Source organism: Chrysochloris asiatica, unplaced genomic scaffold (genome assembly GCF_000296735.1).
Source record: "Chrysochloris asiatica unplaced genomic scaffold, ChrAsi1.0 scaffold00130, whole genome shotgun sequence".
In the NCBI taxonomy this organism is placed as follows: domain Eukaryota; kingdom Metazoa; phylum Chordata; class Mammalia; order Afrosoricida; family Chrysochloridae; genus Chrysochloris; species Chrysochloris asiatica.
Genome location: NW_006408648.1, coordinates 6,466,658 through 6,489,379, shown reverse-complemented (window position 1 = coordinate 6,489,379; position 22,722 = coordinate 6,466,658). Strand labels below are relative to the sequence as shown.

Genomic DNA, 22,722 nt, shown 5'->3' with positions numbered 1-22,722 from the left:
GAGGATCTTTGATCACCAAAGCACTGTGCCTTCCATTAAAAAATGTGAAATTTGTATAAGAAAACAATCATTTTATAAATATTTAACTGCTTAGAGATGTAAAACGTGTGGGCCTTCTCAAAGAAATGGGCATGATAGGATATTAGAACATTTAAAACTTGCTGGTGAAATCACAACAAAACTTAATGTTTGTTGACTCAAATATTTATTAAGCACATACATTTTGCCAGATATTCTGTTGATTCTCTTAAGAATTCTGTTGTTGTTAGCAGCCATTTAGTCAGCCCTCAACTCATGGTGAATCCCTGTGTTACAGAGGGTTTCCTTGGCTGTATCTTTATGGAAGCAGTTTGCTAGGCCTTTCTTCTTGAGAGTTATTGAGTGAGTTCTTGCCACCAACCTTTAGGTTAACAGCTGATGGCAAACTGCTTGTTTCACCCAGCTCCTTCAAGAACATGAATTTCTCTAAAAGAACAAAAAAATGTATTTCCTTCATAAAATAGTAGCTTGACACTTAAGAACAAGTAGGCTGCAGAAACGATGTGGGAGCTATGTCTGACTTCTTCTGGCTTCCAAGGGGGAAAGAGAATCAAACTCAAAATCAGCCCAAGGCAAATTCCTATGAAGCAGAGGGCAGACATGTTTCCACCCTACAACTTTCTTTATCCTGTTATGACACCAATCCACAGCACTCTCTGCTGCGGGTTTGATAATCCGTTGCAATGGCCACACAGAACTCATAACAATACTCATAACTATAGGGTTTATTAGGGAAGTGAACAGGCTACAATTCAGGATAAAAAAGAAACTCAGGACGCAGCAGTTCTCCAGTCAGGAACGTCTCATCTACCATGTTGCAGGCACACCTCACTTTTGTCTTCGACCTCTCAGCCATGTGGTCCTCTGCCCTACTCGGGCAAGCGTTACAAAGCTCTTTTAGCCAGTCTGTGAATGCCCAAAGGGCGCCTTCTTCAAGTCAGTCTCCTGCCCATAGACACTCAACTTTACTCAGTCCGTGGTTCTAGTGCCTCTCCGTGGCACTGCCTCTTCTGTTGCCTCTGCCATAGCTGCTTCTCTTAGTAGGGATCTCACACTTCACTCAGCTCTTCCTTCTTGATGGTCCTGGGATCTTCTTCCTCTGCTTCTGATGAGGTGGTTCCTTTTAAGCCTAGCTGGAGGGCAAAACTAACCAATCCCAGCCTTTGAGTCCTGTATACCTTTTTTGCATGATCCCATCTAATCACTTGGATTCCTGATGTGGTGCTTGTAGGATCAGCACTGGATTAAACCCCAATGTTGGCAGTTCAAACCCACCAGCGGCTCCTCGGAAATCCTATATAGGGTCGCTCTGAGTCAGACTCACTCCACTGAACAACAACATCCAATCACTTGGTGGAAATTAAGAAGACTTTGGATAGAAAAGCCTTATCAAGTAAATTCAAGTCCCCACATAGGCCTAATAGAGATTGTTTAAGGGGTAATTTTTTTGGTTAATAAATGTTCTGTAAAGTTAGAAGAAATATGTATATTTGTAAAGCTTCCCATATTATATCATTTGAGTTGATCAAATGAGAACTATATTGTTCAGTATTTTAATTCAAAGCAAAAACTACTTTCAAATAAGGATGGTAATTACTATTATCACTGTTGTTTTCAGGGTTTCTCTTCTAGCATTAGACTTCAGCATAAAAATTTACATCTGTATTTAGTCATATGAATTTTACTCCCTCATTTTAGGCTATTTCTTTCCTTATTTTGTTTTTATGACCATACAGGGAGCTTTTTAATTTACTTTCTTAGAAATTTTATGTTACAAAAACATTAAATGGAACCCAGAAACAAGGGAAAAACCACAGCACTTTCTTTGTGGTTACATTCATGCATAACAACTTAGTAGAAATCTTTGAGAACTGACTAGTTGGAATTCTAAGTGTAATTTAATAAAGTTTCCTGATATATTGTACAAACCATGGTTTTTCCCCCCCAATTAAAAAAAAAAAAAAAATGACCCCTTCATTATAAGGAGCTATTACTGTCCAGCCATTTTAAAACAAATTTTAAAAATATATTTATGTTTGCAGCTTTTGTCCCTGGGTATTAGTCACTCAGCTATTGACCAAATTGTTGGTGTGATTTGAGTCCAGCCAGAGGCACCTTGGAAGAAAGGCCTGTGATCTATTTTCAGCTGTTAAAAGATAACAGCTGTTGAAACGCTATGGAGTGCAGATCCACTCTGAAACACATGGAGTACCATGAGTTGAAATCAACTTGACAACTAAGAAGTTTAGTGTTTAGTTTTGGTTTTTCCTCCATTAAATATTTGCAACCAGTAGGTTATAATTCATCTTTGTTATTTTGGGAAAATCTAGGATGTTTGATAAAAATGATATTTGGTTGTTAGTAGTCCTAAGTGTTGAGTAATACAGGTCATGTTATTAAGTACACACTATTGAAGCATGTCAAAGACCATTGTATGTATTGTGATGGGACAACTCAGTGACAATTATCAAGATGAATAATCTGAAAATTCTTAGTCTTTTTAAATACCCAGAATCAATTAATCAGTTATTTCTTGGTCCTTTCAGTATAAATTATCCCCTTGCTGAAATTACTTTCTTCTCTGAAACCTGCGTAAGATTTCTTATTCAGAGCAGGCTGCATATTGTAGAGAAGTGACTATCCAAAACCAGCTACCCTTGTCCTGGTAATTTTCACCATAGTGACTTTTCCCTTGTGCCTCAGTTCACCTTACCGCCCCCTGAACTAGCCAGGAATTGAGCGGGACATAGCATCACTTGTCTTTTTAGCACTTTCACATGCTACAAAATAGGAGAGAAAGAGTCCCGCTCCCGTGTGAATTAGTCTCAAAACCGATGATTGTTTTTCTCCTTCCATTCAGTAGATCATGATTCTACTATTTAGATTTTATTTTTTTAATCTCAGTTATATAGAACTTAGCAAGGCTGAATGCGCTCCCCAAAAACCTAGTTCATGTCTTCTTTCTGGAACTTTTTGAAAGTTTTTCAACTTAAAATTTGAAAATTATTACTACTTTTCACTATTATTTATCTCCTTTGTTTTCCCTCTTCTCATGACAAATTGTTCTTAATTCCACCTTTGAAGAAAACCTAGATATATACAGATAGCTTTTCTTCTCTAGTGGTGTCTTATAGGCTTTCATCAGTTTACCCTTGTAAAAACTGTAGGTCATACGCCCTCCAAACATCTGACATCCATGCCTGATGCTTGAACATAATTGGAAACCAACTAATTAATTGATCCAGTTGAGTTTGTTAATCATTTTGGGAAATGAAATTAATTTTTTCCCTTACATTGTATCCCATTATAACCAACTGGGTGAAAAACCTTGTCACAGCTTTGAGTCATGTGATACAACTCTGATGTTTCCAGTCATTAGAAAGCTTTTCAGAAAACAAGTTTGTAGTTAGTACTTAGGGAAACTTTTATGAGAAAATGTCATCCTTTTGAAAATAGGTTCTTTAACCCAAACTTTTAAAATTTGAATATATTAAGCAAAATGTAAATGTTTTCATTGAAATATATCTATAACCAGTTTCTGAGCAAAGGCTATTGGTTTTAAATATACATATTCTTTTTAAAAAAGTAAATGGATCAAAGTGCTAATTGTGATTATATATGAATGATGAAGGTATAATTCATTTTATTGCCATCCTCCAAATTTAAATTGAGGATAATCAGATTTTAAATGTATATTGCTTTAAAATGGAATAAGAAATAACAAAAAACTACTCTCTCCTTCCTTCACATTTTTCACTTAGTATTTTGCCTTACAAAAAGCCAGATATCTAGAATAGAGATTGGCAAACCACGGCCCATGGCCAGCCACCTGTATTTTGGTAAATAAAGTTTTATTTGAGCAGCACACTTATTGTTAGAGCTTCTCATTAACTCAAATAGCAGAGTTAAGTAGTTGCAACAGAGATCATATAGCCCTCGGACCCAAAATATCTATTATATGGTCCTTCAGGAAAAGCTTACTCTGACGCCTGTTCTAGAACAGTATAATTTTATGAAACACTTAGAAAGTATTTTTTGAAGTTAGCCAAAGTTTTTAAAAATTGGCTGGTAACCTAATTTTCTTTCTTTGCAGCCTAAATTAACAATGGCAAAATGTAGACGAAATGTGGAAAATTTCCTAGAAGCTTGCAGAAAAATTGGAGTACCTCAGGTAATAAATACATCATTTTTCACATTGTTTAAATAAACTTCGGTGTTATTTTCTTAAAATCTTTCAAAAATGTGAATCTCTAAAATTTTGTAGCACTATCTCTGAACTAAGCTGATAATTATGAGAAAATGTCATACTTTTGAAAATAGGTTCTTTAACCCAAACTTTTTTAAATTTTGAATATATTAAACAAAATGTAAATGTTTCATTGAACTACTAAAGTCAGTCATAGTATACTTTTGAACAGTTTTTCTTTAATAGTTTCTAAGAATTAAGCTGAGAAATCATACATATATAAATTTTAATAATTACATTGTGCCACAATATATATAAATAAGTAAATCACCAAAAATAATCCATTTGCCCTATTAACACAATAGCTGAGACAGGGTTCCAGCATCCAGTGATCACAAAGATGGTGCTGGACAGGGCAGCGTTTTGTCTTGTTAGACAGGAGACCGTCGTAAGTCAGAACCAACTGGACAACAACAAATATCAGCCTTTCCCAAACATCCCCACTTACTCTGTGTTTACTTGGAAAATGCCTATACAACAACTAGCTAACTTTTAGTTAACTAAAAATTAATTATATATATAAGAAAAAGTACCCTTCAAATTGTGTGCATTTCAGATTAATAGTGCTTCCGTGGCTTCTTCAACACTTGCTTGAATAACATATAAAAAATTATTTTGAAATAATTTCAGACTTACAGAAATGTTGCAAAAATAATACAGAAAATTTCAGTGTATACTTCACCCAGCTTCCCCTAATGTTAACATATAGTACCATCATCCAGAGTAAGTAGCAGTAGAACAATACTACTAACTGAATTACAGAGCTTACTGACTTTATGCACTAAGTTCACTAGAGTACTTTTGAGTTTAGCACACAAAAGACCGTTTCTAGGCCACTTTCCTGCTGTTAGGTTTATAGGTTTCTCAGTAATAGCTTTATTATAATTTATTAGCATAGATAGTTAAACTTCGTAAATGAAATTAAGGGGAAAGAACTTGATACGTGTTTTATTTAATTGCCTTTTTAAAAAAACCACTATTCTGTTAACTAAGCATAATACTCTTAAACCTGTTGCCATTGAGTCAATTTCAACTCTTAGCAACCTTGTAGGGTTTCCAGTGCTGTCTTTCTCCTGTGGAGCAGCTAGTGGCTTAGAACCACTTACTTTTTGCTTAGTACCTCACTGCTTTAACCACTGTGCCACCAGGACTCCTTATTGTACTCTTAATGAATATTATAGTTAATGACGTGATGTCTAGACACATTTAAAGAAATAAGCAACTTACCGCAATTTTTTTTTTTTTCATTAACCGTTAATAATTCTTAACATACTTATTTAGTCCAGCATTCAAAAAGAAAAGGCCTGATTCTTCTGTCACCTTCTGTCAGAAATCCAGGATTGCCCCACCCCCAGGAAAGACAACTCTGGTTTCTAGTAAAATTAAGCCGCTGTCCCAGTAGCTTTTATCATCTTAATGCTCTCTTGCACCCAGTTCATCATGCCTCTGTTTTAACTAGCCAAGAGTTGAAAGGGACAGAACGCTACTGTATCACTTGCCCAATGAGCAAACTTCTTTATCAGCTCATTCACGGGTTAAAAAGTGGACGAGCTCAGTTCCTTAGGTCATCTGTGTTAGGGTGATTTCCTCATGATTCTTTTGCTTCTGTTAAGGAGTTCATGATTCTACAAATTATTTATTTGGGGTTGGGGACAGGGTTTTGTTTTGTTTTGTTTTTAAACCTGATTTATAAAAGAACTGAAATTTAAATTTAGTAGTAGTTATTAAATTTTTCTTGTTCTGTGGACAAATTCAAAGCCAAGTGTTTTCATTTTTATATTAGATACTATTTTCTAAAAACATCATCTCTTTAATGCTGATAAATGAAAAGGCCTATATTAAAGATCTTGAGAGCATGTTTACTAAGACTTTGAAACAAGCAGCGTGCATTTTCTCCATATTAGCAAGCAGGCCAACTTTTCTATTGTATATTCATGTTTAGTGCCTCCCTTCTTTCTCCCTACTAAAGGTGTTCCTACCTAATCATCACATTACACAAATGTGCTCCACTTCCAAACCATAATGTCTTTGAGCAAGAGGACATAGTGTGGGTTCATACAGGGCATGGGAGCCACAGAATTTACAGGCACTGTGCACCTAGAGTGAAGAGTGCTGAAGAACGCCCCACATAAACAAGACATGCTAGCAGACTTAACCTACATCAAAACCTGTTAACAACTTTCCCAGTCATTATAGCTATCCACAGGGAGCTCTGGTGGCACAGTGGTTAAGCACTCCACTGCTAACTGAAGGTAGGCAGTTTTAACCGACCACTCTTTCTGGCAGTCAGCTTCCCTAAAGATTACAGCCTTGGAAACCCAACCGTATGGGACAGTTCTACTCTGTCTTGTAGGGTTGCCGTGAGTCTGAATCAACTCAACAGCCACAGGGTTTGTGTTTGGTTAAGTTATACCTGTCCACTGGGTCTTAGAGCACCAGCATCTGTCTCAGCCGCTTTAAAGCCCCTACATTTGAATTCTGTCCATCAGCAAAATATAAAAACTCTGTCTTAAAGCACACATTGAATTCAGCATTTGCCTATCCTTGGTCACCCTGCCCTTTTCCTATCAAAGCTTTGTTGTTTAAAAGCAGCTACAGAGATAGAAAAAATGGAATTATAGAAGACTCGGTGTTTTTCCAGGGTGGTGAGACTAGAGTCAGTGATCCATCCTTCCTCCCAATCTGACGACTATGCCAGAAAGAGGAAATGGACATTTCACATTGGCTACCTCTTCCTTGTCCCCTGCCTTCCACCCAAGCCCCTACCACCACCACCACGACCACCACGTTTACATGGGTTCCTGTTATGCTGCTACTTCTGCTAAAAAATTGATCATCTGCATAGAACAAAGTGAAGGAAAATGAGAACTAGCCAAACTTAACAGGTTCAGTCTAACATCCCTCCGGTCCCTCTACCACAAAACAAAAGAGGAAATCCATACCTTTCCTTCCTCTTTTGATCTGCCCTACTTCTGGGCATTCTGACTGTTTAACTTAAACATTCCCAGTTGCTTGGTTTGACTTAAAAAGAAAATCAAAGCTGTGATAATCACTTTTTTAAAACCTAAAATTTAATATTATAAATATGTCCAGGAAATATTTATAAAGGCAAACCATTTCCCTTCCCAGTAAAAATTTTAAAGTGTTACACATTGTAAATTTATGAAGCACTAAAGAATAAGGTGACTATTAGAAACTTCTGAAGAGTATTCGCTTTATTATGTTTTTATTAACTACATTACATTCAGAAAACTAGAGTGGGTGGTAAAAACTTCAATTTGAATCTAATATTTTATGTCTTAGAGCTATTGTTACATGTGTTAAAGAATAGTTTCCTATTGTCAGGTTCTAAGACCCCCTACAGCTCTGAAATCATTTTGTAGGTATTAGTACATTGGACTTAGGATCGAGTTGCATTTTAGAAGAACTCCAGGTCATTGAACACACCTGGCTTCTGAGTAGTAAATTTCCTTAAAATATTAGGTTGCCCTCATCTTTTAAGCTTTCTTGATTATTTGGCTTTTTCTTAAACTTACCTCAATTCACCACCAGAGTTTGTCTTTGCTTCGGGCTCTTTTCCTTTTAATTAATAGGGAAGAATGAGAGTCAAGAAAGCAGTTGTTGCCTTGTACAGACCTAATCACTCAGAGACCTCACACACCATAAGCCAGCATCACATTACATCCTTAATAATCAGAACTGTCACCAACAAGCCAGTTTAATTCTGTGGGTTAGTTGTAAAATCAAGCTCAAAACATAGAGGAGTCTTTCTAGTTTTGTTTTTCAGACTTTTGTTTTCATTCATCATAGTAAAAAGGTTATAAGGTATGTTTCTTAGAATATGATTGAGATAATCATACTTTTGAATTCTTAAATCTGCATTTCTGATCCACTGACTTTGTTTTTCTGTTTTCCTTTCCTGCTCACACTTTGGACAGGACAATCTTTGTTCCCCTTCCGACATCCTTCAGCTAAACCTCAGCGTTAAAAGAACTGTTGAAACACTACTTTCTCTTGGGGCACATTCAGAAGAATCCAGTTTTGTCTCTCTGTCTGTCCACCTTCTGGGTTTTGTGGCATTTTATTGTACTTTAATGTTAACTCTCTGTATGTTTTACTACTGGATTTTCCCCTCTAGCTGAAAGATTGCATTTCAGTACAATTTATACCCTAATACTGTATTATTTGTATATGTGCTTTTTATTTTTGATTCATCAAAGAGCTATCCAGTAAAGGAGGTCAGTCCTTCCTCACGTATCAGTGAGCAGCCCATCACATTAGTAAGTTTTCTGATCACTAAAAAAAAAAGAGTCATTGACCAGCAATTTTTCTCCTGATCATTCTCCTGGCCTCTGACTTTTTTTTTTTTTTTTAAGTGCTAAATGCTATAGTATTTTTAGATACAATCATCAGCTTGTATTTAGAATATGGCATTGGAACTTTTGTCCCAGATGACAGAATGTTCCCCTCTGACCATGTTTCCTTGCCTCAACACACCTTAAGTGTTAACAATTTGAGTGGCTCAACAATTTCAACAGCTGCTTATAAAGAAAATATTTGTGCCCTTCCTGGTTGTTTTCAGGGGCCTCTTACATCTCTGCATGGACTGGACCCTGACATCGGAACCCTCGTTTTATTGGCAGGCATAGTACTGACTGTAGGGACATTTGAGAAACATTGGCTCTTTGATCTTAATAATTTTAATTTGGTTAGAATGTTTAGTCCAAAGGTCCCTATTCTGAGCCCAGTGTGTACATTTAGAACAGTATACAAGGAGCATCTCTGGAGCTGACTGTCACTGAGATGCACATCTAGAATCCTAGTTAGAATTTAAAATGGAACTTATGTAATTTCCAGTGTTTTAGAATCATTTTGATAGATGAGCTTGTGTTTTGTAGTTAGTAGAGCAGGTAAGATATTGGATAGTGGTCTCTGTTCTGTATCCAAGACATTGAATTTTGCTGTTACAGAATGGTTAGTATACTAACTTCTGGACCTTAATGCTTAAAACTACTTTATAATAGATACTAGATACTAGTTCTCAAAAATGATATTCCTGGAACAATCAGGAATCTCCTGAACTGTGCTAACAAAACTGAGTAACTGAACTCAAGTATGAAAGATCATAAGGAACAATTTGAAACTTGATATTCCCATTGCAAAACTCAGCTGGGGATCTGATTGCTCTGGTTTTCCTCCATAGACTGTCCCCTGTTAATGCTGCAACGTTGACACTGTGATGAAAACTCCAGTTTTACACAGTCGGAGTGCCTTTCAGTAATTGGGGTTTGGGTTGGTTTTGTTTTTCAAATGTCTCTGAGTCAGTGATCATTCTCAGAGTTTTGTGGAGTTTTGTCCCTTTTAAAAAAACACCTAGCAGAAAAAGCAAGACCTGAAATCATTTGTGGTATAGGGCTCGTGATGGTGCTTTCCCTCGACAGTGCTCAGTATTCCCTGTAAACTGGCTGGAAATTCAGTGTGTATCTAGACAGCAGGTGGCCTCTAAGGGAATTCCTAAGCTACTGGGCTCAAAGGTCATAGACCCTACCATGAAGAGAGCAGGGAATCTACCTTGGAGGAAAAAAAAGTCTCTTCAAAGCAAAATACCTTACAGATCATTTTCCATATAATTAATCTATTCTTACAGTTGAAATAAAAAGTATTCATACAAAGTTGCTAGTTTTATAGTTTTATGAGATCAGAAGTTTGCAGTTTTTTTTAAAAAAAGATTGTAGTTACCTTATTAAAATAAGTATTTAAAAAATTAAGAAGCATAAGTACCAATAACTGCATCAAAAATAAATACTTGTTATATTTTTAATTGCATCTGTTTCTGGAAACCTTCCTAGTAACAGAAGATGGTGGTGGTTGTTGTTAAATGCCATCAACTCGATTCTGACTCAAGCGACCCTATGTAGGGTTTCTGGGGAGCACTGACTGATGGGCTTAAATCACTGCTCTTGTGGTTCAAGCCTGTGATTCCAGTACATTATCTTACAGTGCCACATCAGGACTCCAACGTAAGATAGTGTCACTATTATTAAAGAAGGTAGCTGGATTCGTCTCTGCTTTTTAGTGACACTATGTTATAGTGTCAGAGAAAGAATATATAAAGCAGAGATGAATCCATTTTCTTCTTTAATAAATATGTATAGTCTCTCTCAGCAGAACTGTAATTCTACCTTTAATTTGTGAAGGAGCCCTGGTGGTCCCAGTTTTTAAGCACTCAGCTGCTAATCAAAGTTGGAAGTTCAAACCCACCGCATCTAGGAGAAAGATGTGGCAGTCTTCTTCCATAGATTTGCAGCCTTGGAAACCCTGTGGGGCAGTTCTGCTCTGTCCTGTGGGATCCTTATGAGTCAGAATCAACTGGGTTATTTTTGTTTTGTTTTTTTATCCTTTCTGACAGTAATGATGTCTTTCTGAATATTTAGTCTTACAGTTAAAAAAAAAGTGTTATTTATAAGATTTGCCTTATAATCTTATACAGGACTAACCAAAAGAATTGATAGAGACAAGACATAAATATTTTAACTTCCTTAAACGTGTAAACACTTTCTGTATGTGGGAATTAAGATGTTCCTTTTTTTTTTTATTCTGTAATTCCTCGTTCATACTGGTTCTCCCACAAATTATCCAAATAGGGGAAAGTTTCTCTAAATGCATTCACCTCAAGTGCTCAGGCTGCTCTTCAGTTTCTTCAGTATGCTCCCTCCTGGTTTCCGAATCAGGATTATAGTGCAGAGAGCGGGCACTCCTTGCTTATGCGATCTGAATCCTGTCATGAAACCATTTTGCAGCCTCTGGTATGTAATTTCCTATGTGCTTTCTCCTAAAATTTTCCCTCTCACAGACTTGAGCCTTCTGGTAACCTGGAACTTTTTTTCTAGTTTTCACCTGCCTCATTATCCTTGTATGTATCAGGGATGAAGGGTGCTGTTTTCATTCCACAGTGTTCTGTTCTTCCTTGTGGTGTGTATGTATCAGTATATGCAACTTGTCTATTTTCCAATTTTCAAAATGACTTGTATGTCCTCTTAGTTGTATTAGTGAATAAAGTAACAGTCCCTGGAACATACTAATTTGAACTTGATGCCAGTACTACTGAAAGTATCTTTTCTCCGTGTAACTCACATGTATAGAAATCAGTTTCTCGGGGTACTGACTTTTCCTATCTCAGAAGATTATTATGAGGGGAGGGGAGAAGGGTTGCTTATTTTTTCCTTTCAGTTTGGTGATGTTCATCGTACTTTCTCTTTTGTTTTTGTTACGTTGTCCCATTTCAGGAACAATTATGTTTGCCTCTCCACATTTTAGAAGAGAAAGGTTTGAGCCAGGTTGCAGTGACGGTCCAGGCTCTCCTGGAACTAGCTCCGCCCAAGCAACAGCAGCACCAGTTATCTGCTATTTAAGGACTCCCCGGGATTTGGGCCTTGACCTGGCCAAAACAAGGATCAGGACATCATGATTGCTGCTGCCAGCCACCTGCTTACACACAGCGCTTACGTATTCTTTGAAGGGACTGTTCCCATGATTCCTAACCAGGAATGTTTTGCTTCATTTCTCCATTTTAGGGGAGGTTCTATCATTGTCCACTGAAATTTTTTTTTTTATCAAGACACCAGTTGGTTTTTCTCATATGAAAGTTAATTCTGTCAATTTGTTAAAAATTCAGTCATTATTGAGAGTCCTTCAGCAAAGCCTAAACTGGCTGTGCTTTTTTAGAGATAAAGCTTATTTCGTACACCAGGAAGAATATCTCCTCAGAAAGCTGTTTGGCTCTCTTGAAGGGACAGCATGCTATTATTTTTCACCTGTTTCCAACACATGACCATTCCACTGATTTGGGGACTAGGTTGTTCATTAGACTCTTCCTGGAGCATTTGCTAACATACAGATTCTCAGTAAGTAGGTTTGGGTCATGACCTGGGAATCTGAATTTTTTCACCAAACGTTCCAGGTGTTTTTCATATCTTGGAGACCACTCTTCTTAGCTTGTACTTACATAGTTTTGGGGGCAATGTCCTAAGTTGTTTTTTCAGTCATGTTTAAAATCAAAAGGTTTATTATGTATGGCTACTTGGACTATTTTGTCAAAGGCAAAACAAAAATACAGAAAGCCTTTAGCATGAGGTTTTGCATAATAAAACGTCACAGCAAACGCATTTGTACTTCAGCTCAGTGTCCTAGGCCTCCCCCAGCTGCAGCCGGCCACCACCTATGCTGCTGTGCCAGCACTGTATGGAGACACAGGCTCTAAATCCTCCGGCTGCTCGCAGACCCACTCTGCAGCACGGCCATTGGCTCCACAGAGCAACTGCCAGTTCCCACAGGGGAATTAAAGCACTTAGGGCATTTTAAAAACAACTTCCCACCTTTTCAGCTAGCTTCCCATGTAGCACCACTAGTGCCTTATATATAAGGGAGCTTGAAAAAATTCGTGGAAGATGACATTATCTTTTAACTCCACTTTTCTACAAACTTTGGAAGCCCCCTCATAGTAAATGTGGTGGAGTGAAGGGTCAGGGGCTCAGGGTAAGAAAGGAGCCCTTTATTCAGCGTTAAGCCACTTGGGTTTTTCTTTCTGTTTATTTTAAACCCCTTTTGGTTGTCCGTGATATCTTTGGTATTCACTACTTTTGCAAACCAAATAAGTGAAGGTACTAGGTACCTAGGTTTTGGATTTGGATTGTCTTTATCAATGCATGCATTTTAGCATAAAATTATTCCTATTCTTATCATGTAAATGAAGTATCTAAAAGTTTTGGATAAATTCACATTGATTAGTTAAAATAATGTTTTTGCCTTGTCTGGCAGAGAAAAAAAAAAGTTTATCAGAACACCTTGCCCTCATTTAAAATGATAGAACATCTGAACTCAAAAACCCAAAGATTCAGGGCCCTCAGGGAACAAAAACAGCAATGTCAACAGTGTCTTAATAAATGTTTCAAGCCAGGACCATTACATTGACAGCACCAGACAGACCCACATGACCCATACAGCTGTTGTGTTTTCAAACTGTAAGTTTTTACCCAGTAGTAAACTTGGAATGGTGTTGGTGTGGCACTGCTGGTTAATGTGTCGCTGCAAAGTTGGTCTGAACCACCAGCTCAGCTGTTCAAGCTCCAATCTGCTGCTTGGAAACCCTATGCGTGGTCGCTATGGGTTGGAACCAACTCAACAGCACTTAACAACAGCAAACATTAAGCAAAGTCCTGGTGTGGCACTGTAGGATAAGCACTAAACCACAAAGTCGGTTTGAATCGCAATGTCGGCATTTCAAACTCACCAGCTGCTCCTCAGAAACCCTACACAGGGTCACTATGAGTCAGAGCTGACTCGAGGCACTTGGCAACAACAAACATTAAACTGGAAATGAGGAAGCCCCATACGATAAGCACTGGACTGAGAACCACAAGGTCCACTGTTTGAACCTGCCGGCCACTCCATGAGAGAAAGATGAGGCTTTCTGCTCAAATGCTATACAGGGTCACTGTGAGTCGAAAGAATTTTAACAACACTTAACAACAAAACACTAAATGCCAGTCCTGTATCCAGCCACCTGGAGTCCTTGTGTGGCACTGCAAGTTGATGCACTGGACTGTAATGTCCGTTTGAAGTACAAGGTCAGCAATTCAAGCTCACCAGCTGCTCTTTGGAAACCCTGTACGGGGTCACTATGTGTCAGAACTGACTCGACAGCACTTAACAACACCACCACCACCCCAGAATAAGATGAAATTGACCCTTGTATCAGTTCCACCTGACCATCCAGGTCAGCACTGAAAGTGTGAGTGAAGAAAGGCCGAGTGCCCACACTGGCAGAGCCCCTGTCAACTACAGAGCATTTAATAAGCAGTTACGTGCCCAGGCTCTCAAACTCGTGTGTTTATTAGCACTCTAAACCAATTTTGTCTTAGGATAGCTAGGTCTGAACACAAATCATGGAAGTTGTTGGATGTCATTGAGTTGCTTACAACTTACAGCAACCCCATAAACAACAGAATAAAACACTGCACCATCCTGAACCATTGTCACAATCATTCCTACTTGTGAGCCTATTATTTCAGACACTGTTGTCATTTCATCTTGTTGAGGGTCTTCCGTATTTTCACTGATACCTACTTGACCCAACTCAAATGAATCAGTTCTTTGGTTTTCCTTATTCATTGTCCAGCTTTCACATGCATATGAGGTGATTGTAGACATCTTTTTAACACTTTAAAGAGGTCTTTTACAGCAGATTTGCCCAGTGCAAAACATCATTTGAGTTTTTGACTGCTGCTTCTATGAGCCCTGGAAGGAGAGAACTTAATTCTTGGCTAGCCCCAGAGTAGGAAAATGCTAAGCAATAGGTCATTTTCTTTAATAGCTTGCTAAATACAACCGTAGCCCTAATCGAGGAGTTTGGTTTCTCTGACTTGCTGCAGCTCTACAGTGACTAATATGCAACTGACTATGCTGAAGAGTCTGATGAATTTTTTTTAAACTAAGCACTGAAATGGTTATAGAAATGAAGGAAAACATGGGTATTTAGAAGCCTTTTTATATACATATTGCAGTGAAATGGTTTACATCATATTTCATCTTATTTCTGGAAATGTTGTAAGCATGTAATTAGATTTTTTAAACATTGTCTTATATTTGTATGTCTGTAAATAATTACATAATGTCTAAGTAAGTATAAATATGTCAATATCATGTATGCTATTTTTAATTGCCTGTATACTACCTTACACATTGACATTAAATAAAAACCAGTACTTCAGTAGCATGAAATAAAGGCTGATTTGAAAATGTACACACCTAAAGCATGATTTCCTTGTCAAAAAGATGAATCGAGAAATGGGTTTTTAATTCCTTGAAGGAACATGATAGAAACTGAATCCACATAATGGGTTCATGAGATAAGATTTACTCTCAAGTATCAGGGTGGCCCTAAATATGGAGTTGGACATAAGGCTTAACTCATGAAATATATGTGACACATTACAACAACTTTCAGAAATTATCAGCTGTGCTATATATAAGAGAGCTTTAGTGTCCTGATAAGCCAAAGCAGTAATGACCCAGGAGATTCATTCTAATCAGCTATTACTATGGATCAGGCATACATGAGGTATTTTTACATGCCTTACCTATTAGTCATAATATCCTATACGGTGGGAACTGTTGAATCAGCAACAGGTACAGAGTGCTGTGTCTCACTAAAAATACCTTCAAATGAGCCTAAAACACACACACACACACATACTCCCACCATCCTTACTGTCTGTGGTTGTCATTCTATCAGCCACGTACACTACCTGTTGCCCAGAAAGCAGCTTCTAATACAGGATAGATTACATTTTATCCCATTCCATGTCTTACCCCTGCCCAATAAAAACTAATCCCAGCTCTTTGTTTATAAAATGATAATAAATCTAAAAGAAGGGAAGAAACTAACATTTATTAACATGTTACTGTGTATATATTATGCTGGACACTTTACAAACACCATTTGGTAATCACTGCTACTGAACACTTCATTACTTTTGCTCCTAAGGAATGTTTTCACTATAGAGAAGTTAGATAGGGTCACAGAATTGAACAGGAATAGCAGAAGCTTTAATGCACCACTGTCACTAAACCCTTAATGTACTTTCTGGTAATACAGAGTGAGAAGAATCTGTAGAAGGCTTCTGGAAACAAAACACTTATTCCCACCAAGATTTTATCAAAATATGAGGAAGCCCTAGATCGATGGCTAATCTTAATTCAGGGCTTAAAAACTAATATAACAAAGTGAGATAGCCAGGTGTCACCTGGGAATATATATGAAAAAACCAATAAAATGAGTTATCTGCTCTACTTAAAGATGTTTCTTTTCTTCAAGTCCTCTTCTCCATCTCCAGATTGTCAGAGGAAAAGACAAAAGAGAACTTGGTCACTTCTTGCCTCTCCGTTTCTCCTTGTCTTTGCCTTTGCCTTTACCTTTACCCTTGGAATCCTTGCTATCACTGTTATCCTTCTTCGGCATCTTGAAAGACCCAATCTCATTCCGTATCACAGTGCCACGCCACCAGGCTTGGAGCTGGAAGAGAAGGGGGGGAGCAGGTGAAACTTGTAGTATGCGTGACATCCTTTCCATATAAGACAATTATTCTTAGGTCAATTAACTTCTGTCTGGATAGTGATCTCTCTCTGGACATGGACGAGGTCAGGCAAGTTCATTCCAGTGATGCTATTGTGCAGAACCGAGAGCCTGAAGCCATGTGCTCTTGAGTACATTTAACCAGTGTAAAATGAAGGGAATCTGACTAGGCCACTTTTTCCTTTACACTTAGAACCCTAACTTATTTGTGCTCCTGCCCTTTGTAAAAACCCAAGGTTGGATTTCTAGAACCATTTCATCCAGAAGGAATAAACCAGGGCAAGAGCAAGCTCTTGATCAAAAAATAACCTGTAACTTCAAAAGATTTCTTGGTGTATTTAATATCTTTACTCATTAAAGTACCAATCTCTTTTTTTTTAAATTAACTCGTGAATATCTCAGTTGTAAATATTACTGTTATGAATACTATCTGGGCTAGTAAGCTAAAATTATTCTAAACCTAAAACAAGATGGTCTGTAAATTCGTACATTTTGTTTCTAAATCAAGGAACCCTGACAAATGGAAAATATAACAGAAACTCAAGAAATACTTGTTAATTATACATCTAAATCTCTCCTAATTTGGATTTTGCATACTTTACTCTTCAATATAGAACCCAGACTACAGTTTACACAGTAAGATCTTAACAAGTAACCCTCTTGTAGACAATCCTCTGAATAACCATTTCAGATCATCTTACTTTATATTTCTGCCTTGGAAATATTCCCCAGTGTCTGTGGCCTGTCTATTTCATTACCACTAATACACACAAAGGAGATCTGGTTGCATAGTGGTTACGAATTGGGCTGTGAACTGCAAGGTCAGCAGTTTGAAACTACCAGCTGTTCTGTGGGAGACAGAGGCTTTCTGCTCCTGTAAAGATTTACAGCCTTGGAAACCCTGTAGAGGGTCTCTATGAATCAGAACTGACTCCACGACACATAACAACAACAATACACACAAGTTTGTATAAAGTTAAAATACCTCTACATTTTTTCTGAATTGCTTACCTCCATTTAGTTCAGAAAATATGTTGAGGTATTTTAAATATACAAACTTTTGTGTACTGTTGCCATCAAGTCAGATCCAACCCATAGTAACCCTATACAGGGTTTCCAAGGAGCAGCTGGTGAGCTTGAACCACCAACCTTGCAGTTCAAATGGCTTTGCAGTCTGGTGCATTAACCCACAGAGCCACACCAGCAGTGCAGTAATACTACTTTGTGTGTGTGTGTGTTTATTGTTGTTGTTGTTAAGTGCCGTCGAGTCGGTTCCGACCCATAGCGACCCTGTACAGGGTTTCCGAGGGTGTAAATCCTTAGGGGAGTAGAAAGCCTCATCTTTCTCCCGCGGAGCGGCTGGTAGTTTCGAACCGCTGACCTTAAGGTTCGCAGCCCGATTCGTAACCACTACGCTACCGTGTGTTTATTAGTGGTAATGAAATGGGCAGGTCACAGACTCTGGTGAATATTTCCAAGCCAGAAAGATAACCAACGTTTTTCAGGATCTAACAGATAGCCTGCAATGATTAATTTACAGGATTTTAAGAAGCAGTAAGAATAAAAAAGGTCATGTGCTGTTTTGAGTTAAAAGTAGTATTCTTAAATTTGACTTCAAGGTACAAATTCTAGGTTTTACTTTCACCACTAAGCACCTCTTTTTCTCCCAGATAAAGAGCAGGCAATGTAACTGTGTCTGCACCCTGGACTGACTACTGACAAATCCCAGTAAGAGACTGTGCTTCCTCACAGATCTGTGGGAAACTGCTCTGTGGTTGATCATGAACTGCTCACTGCTCCTCAGTGTTAATTGGGGCTTTCTACCTTTAAGACGCTCCTTAATTCCAAGTCTTCCTGTTCTATCTTCTTCCTCGACTTCTCCTTTTCCATCCGATCCTCAATGATGACCTGTTCGTACTCCCTTAGCTGCAAGACAGGCATTATTCATGGGTTCACAGTGCTCAACAGCTAAGCTGTGGGCCAGCCCACATAAACTTTTCATAGAAAATTTTAAATAAAGCATGACAAATCTAAAGATGAACCAAAAAAAAAAAAAGACACAGGAATTCCTAGATTGCAAATATTCACATACTAACATTATATTCACAGGCTCGCAACATTTTTTCAGTTTGAGTAATTCAAATTCAATTTTTAAGTTCTTTCATAAAAATGAGATAGTTTAATGTGTGATTTGTGAACCTTAAATAATGTGACTATATATATATATAAACAAGTGTGCTAGAATATACACATACAGCAGGCAGAAACCTGGGGAGTTCTACACTTAGAAGCCCTGATGTGGTGCTGTAGGATAAAGCACTGTACCACAAAGCTGGTTTGAACTGCAGGGTTGCCAGTTCAATCTCACCAGTAGCTCCTCCGAAACCCAATGCAGGGTCGCTATGAGTCAGAACCAACTCGACAGCACTTAACAACAATAACACTTATGCAATGGTGAACTTAGAATTAAAAGTTTTTTAGAAATCATCATTTACAAATTGTCTTCAGAGACCATAAAGTAGTATTAATAGTACCTATATCTCAAGGAGTGGTTGTGGGCTAACTGAAGTGTATATAAAATGCTAGACGACTGCCTGGTACAGAACACACGAGTATAAATGTTAACTGCTGCAGTTATCATTACCATCGTTAGGTAAAAACGTCCCATTGGCTTACAGGTGCACATCCACTCTTTGATTTAAAGTGGTATTGCCCCACTGCTGTAACGTAGCTGTCACTCTTCAACAAGCAGCTGAACACTAATGAGGTTCTACTTCCTTACCAGCTTTGCAAGGTCTTGAAGGTGTGTTAAGTCACTGGCCTTTGCAGCTTTGAGAGCATTTAGTTCATTCTGTTTCATTTCTGTGTCCTTATCAAATTTCTCCATCCAGAACTCTAGCTTCTCCTCAAGTTTCTGTTTGGAAAGAACATTAAACATAGCTTCCACTAAACACAATACAATGTATACTGTAGGATCCCATTTATGTAAGATTTAAGAACAGGAAAACTATGTACAGTGACGTGACTCAGAACAGTGGTTACTACTAGGGGCAGGGACAGTTTACTGATTGGGAATGGGGGCATAAGGGAGATTTCCGAGATGCTACACATGCTCTATTTCTCAATCTGGGTGGTGGTTACATGGATGTATAGTCTGGCACCAAACTCACTGCTGTCAATTTGGTAATAACTTATAGCAACTCAGGACAGAGTAAAACTTCCTGTAAGGTTTCCAAGGCTGTAAATCTTTATGAATGCAGACTGCCAACACTTTTCTTATGTAGACCAGCTGGTGGGTTTGAACTATGGACCTTTTAGTTAAAAGTTGAGTGCTGAACCACTGTCCCACCAGGATATATTATTACTCAATTTAAAATCAGGGGAGACTTCCAGAAAGATGGTGGACTAGGCAGATGCACACTGGACCCTCTACAACAAAGATACGAGAGAAAAATTAAACAGATGGAAATTCTAACATCCTGAGCTTCAGAAGAAAAATTAGGTGGATGGAGTGCTCACTGGGAGAAGAGGCCGAGCAAGGATGGTGACAGAGGGAGACTGACTGGTAAATGGCTGACCAGATCTTGTGAGCCATTTTGGCACTAAAGGGAGGCCTGGTACAGCAGATTCAAGCAGGCAATGGAAAAGATATGTTTCCTTATCCACGCCCCCCACTCCCCTGGTGACCAGAAGTGTGGCCAGCTCCCAAACTCATCTACCCGCAGCACAGAGCTTGCTCTCCAGGAACTTGGAGCTGTGTGGTTGGGAGTCATGCAAGCAGGAGAGTTGGGAGCTGGCTGTGCCACTTTGGTGCCTGGATTCATGTGGGCTTGATTCCAGACCTACAAAATCTACAGAGCCACCAGATCAGCATTAAACCAGTCACACTGCCCCAAACTTCCCTGTGGTCTGAACAGAAACAGAAAAGAGCTCCATCAAAGGCCCCCACGAACGACTTCCAGATTGAGTTCCTTGGACATAGATAATATTGAGGCCCATAAGCATTTATTTCATCTAGGACCAGGAACTCTGCTGTCACATCCCTTCCACAACCACCTCATGAGCCCCTCGAATTGCAGGATCTCCCTGGAGATTTCTCCTCTCCAGGTCCAACAACTGCGTGGTTTGTTTTTACAAATACGACAATCCAACAATGCCACGGAAGCAACAAACAATTTTAGCTCACATGAAAAAACAAATGACCAAGACACAGACATTTCTGAGGAAGAAAATTCTTTTTGTTGTTGTTGTGAAGTGCTCTCGAGTTGGTTCTGACCCATAATGACCCTGTATAGGGTTTTTGAGGAGCAGCTGGTGAGCTTGAACCGCCCATCTTGCAGTTAACTACTTTCAAATGATCAATAGATCAAGGAAAGCAAGAACACAATAAAAACTTTACAAGAATTCAGGAAAATGCTACAAGAGCAAACAGACAAAATAAATGCAAATTTTAAAACAAAACAAAACCTGCAATTAGAAATCCATGAGATTAATACTAAGATCTCAGAAATAGACAATACATTGAAAGGGCTAAGGTATAGCTGTAACGCAATAAAAGCCCAAATTAGTGAGCTTAAAGAGGAATCTCTCAATATTAATATGCTAGAAGAACAATCAGTAAAAAGGAATGAAAAAATCCAAAGAAAGCCTAAAAGTTATGAGAAATACCATGAAGAACATAACTTGGAATTCCAGAACAAAAAGAGACAAGCACAGAGTTGTTGGAAGAAAACTTCCCTAACATCATGAAATATGAGAAGATAAGCATACAAAAGCTGAAGAAACCTCAAACAGGATAGATCCCAAAAGAAAATCACCATGACATATGATCACACTTTCCACAACCAAAGACCAGGAAAGACTCCTAAGAGCAGCTCCGTAAAAATGAAAAGTTACCTACAGAGGAGAACTAATAAGACTAAGCTCTGATTTCCCAGCAGAAACCATGTAGGCAAGAAGACAATAAAATGACGTATACAAAACTCGGAAAGAAAAAGGACTGCCAAGCAAGAATCATATACCCAGCAAAGCTGTCCCTCAAATATGAAGGCGAAATTAGGACATTTCCTGATAAACAGAAATTAAAGGAATTTGTAATACCAACTTTACAAAAAATGCTAAAGGGTGTTCTTTGGACTGAGAACCAACAACAACCAGCAGACAGCCTGAGATTACCATACATGACACCACCACCCAGAACTCAATCTAGACATTGTTGTGAAGTGCCATCAAGTTGGTTCCGACCCATAGCGACTCTGTATATGGTTTCTAAGTAGCAACTGATGAGCTTGAACCGCTGACCTTGTGGTTCAAACTGACATGCAGTCCAGCACATTGACCCACAATGTCACACCAGGACTCCAGTAGAGATTGGAGGTCACGGTGTGCTGTGGAGTCGGTTCCAACTCTTAGAGACCCTGCAAAGTGTTTCCAAGACTGTAAATCTTTACAGAAGCAAAAAGCCTCCTCTTTCTCCCATGTAACAGCTGTTCGTTTTAAACTGTTTGTTTTAAACCTTAAGGTTAGCAGCCCAACTCATAACCACTATGCTACCAGAGCTCCTTAACACCAATTTGTGTCCTGCAGCACTGTGGGATAAAGCACTGGACCGCAAAGTCAGTTTGAATCACAAGGTGAGCGGTTCAAATTCACCAGCCACTCCTTAGAGACTCTACACAGGATTGCTATGAGTCAGAATGACTCGATGGCATTTAACAACAACAACAATCTAATACAGATATAGAAGTATTTAAAGTAAAAAAAACAAAAACCCTACAAGACTGAAAAGAGGGAACCAGTGATATCAAATGAATAATAAAGTCAACTACTAAACAGAAAGAGGGAATAGTGCAGATACAGACTTTCCAATGGCAAGGAAGTTATGTAGATTTCAATATAAAACAAGCTGTTTTAAACAAGGGAAAAATTAATAGATTACAGTGTAATCTCAAAGGAAAACAATACACCTGCAAATTGAAATAAAAAATGGAAAATCAGAAATGTGCAGTAAATATAAACATAACAGAAATAAAAATGACAAGAAAACCCACAAATAAAATGAACTCAGCATAGAAAATTATGTGGAACAAAGAATCCAGCAGTACCACAAAAAAGCACACAGGAAAATGACAACAATCAATCCAGACCTACTGATAATTACACTGAATGCAAATAGATTAAATGTACTAGTTAAGAGACATAAAGAGCAGAATGGATAAGAAAATAGGATCCTTCAATATGCTATCTATAAGAGACATGTCAAAAAGATGGAGACAGCCTAAATGCCCATCAACAGAATGGTTAA

General features: G+C 38.2%; 2 protein-coding genes across 2 annotated transcripts in view; one reads left to right on the top strand and one right to left on the bottom strand.

Annotated features, from left to right (window-relative positions):
- LRCH3 (leucine-rich repeats and calponin homology (CH) domain containing 3) overlaps positions 1 to 11,939 on the top strand; it is a 140,647-nt gene extending 128,708 nt beyond the window's left edge. The window contains exons 20-21 of the mRNA XM_006869380.1: positions 4,133 to 4,210; positions 11,572 to 11,939. Coding sequence (XP_006869442.1) covers positions 4,133 to 4,210; positions 11,572 to 11,697 — 204 coding nt within the window. The 3' untranslated portion in view covers positions 11,698 to 11,939. The remainder of the gene's footprint in view (positions 1 to 4,132; positions 4,211 to 11,571) is intronic.
- Positions 11,940 to 16,211: 4,272 nt separating this feature from the next.
- The window catches only part of IQCG (IQ motif containing G), a 77,976-nt gene continuing 71,465 nt past the window's right edge, over positions 16,212 to 22,722 (bottom strand). Inside the window, exons 8-10 of the mRNA XM_006869379.1 lie at positions 19,201 to 19,332; positions 18,243 to 18,344; positions 16,212 to 16,358 (exon numbers count right to left, since the gene is read on the bottom strand). Of these exons, the coding sequence (XP_006869441.1) occupies positions 16,212 to 16,358; positions 18,243 to 18,344; positions 19,201 to 19,332 (381 nt within the window). The remainder of the gene's footprint in view (positions 16,359 to 18,242; positions 18,345 to 19,200; positions 19,333 to 22,722) is intronic.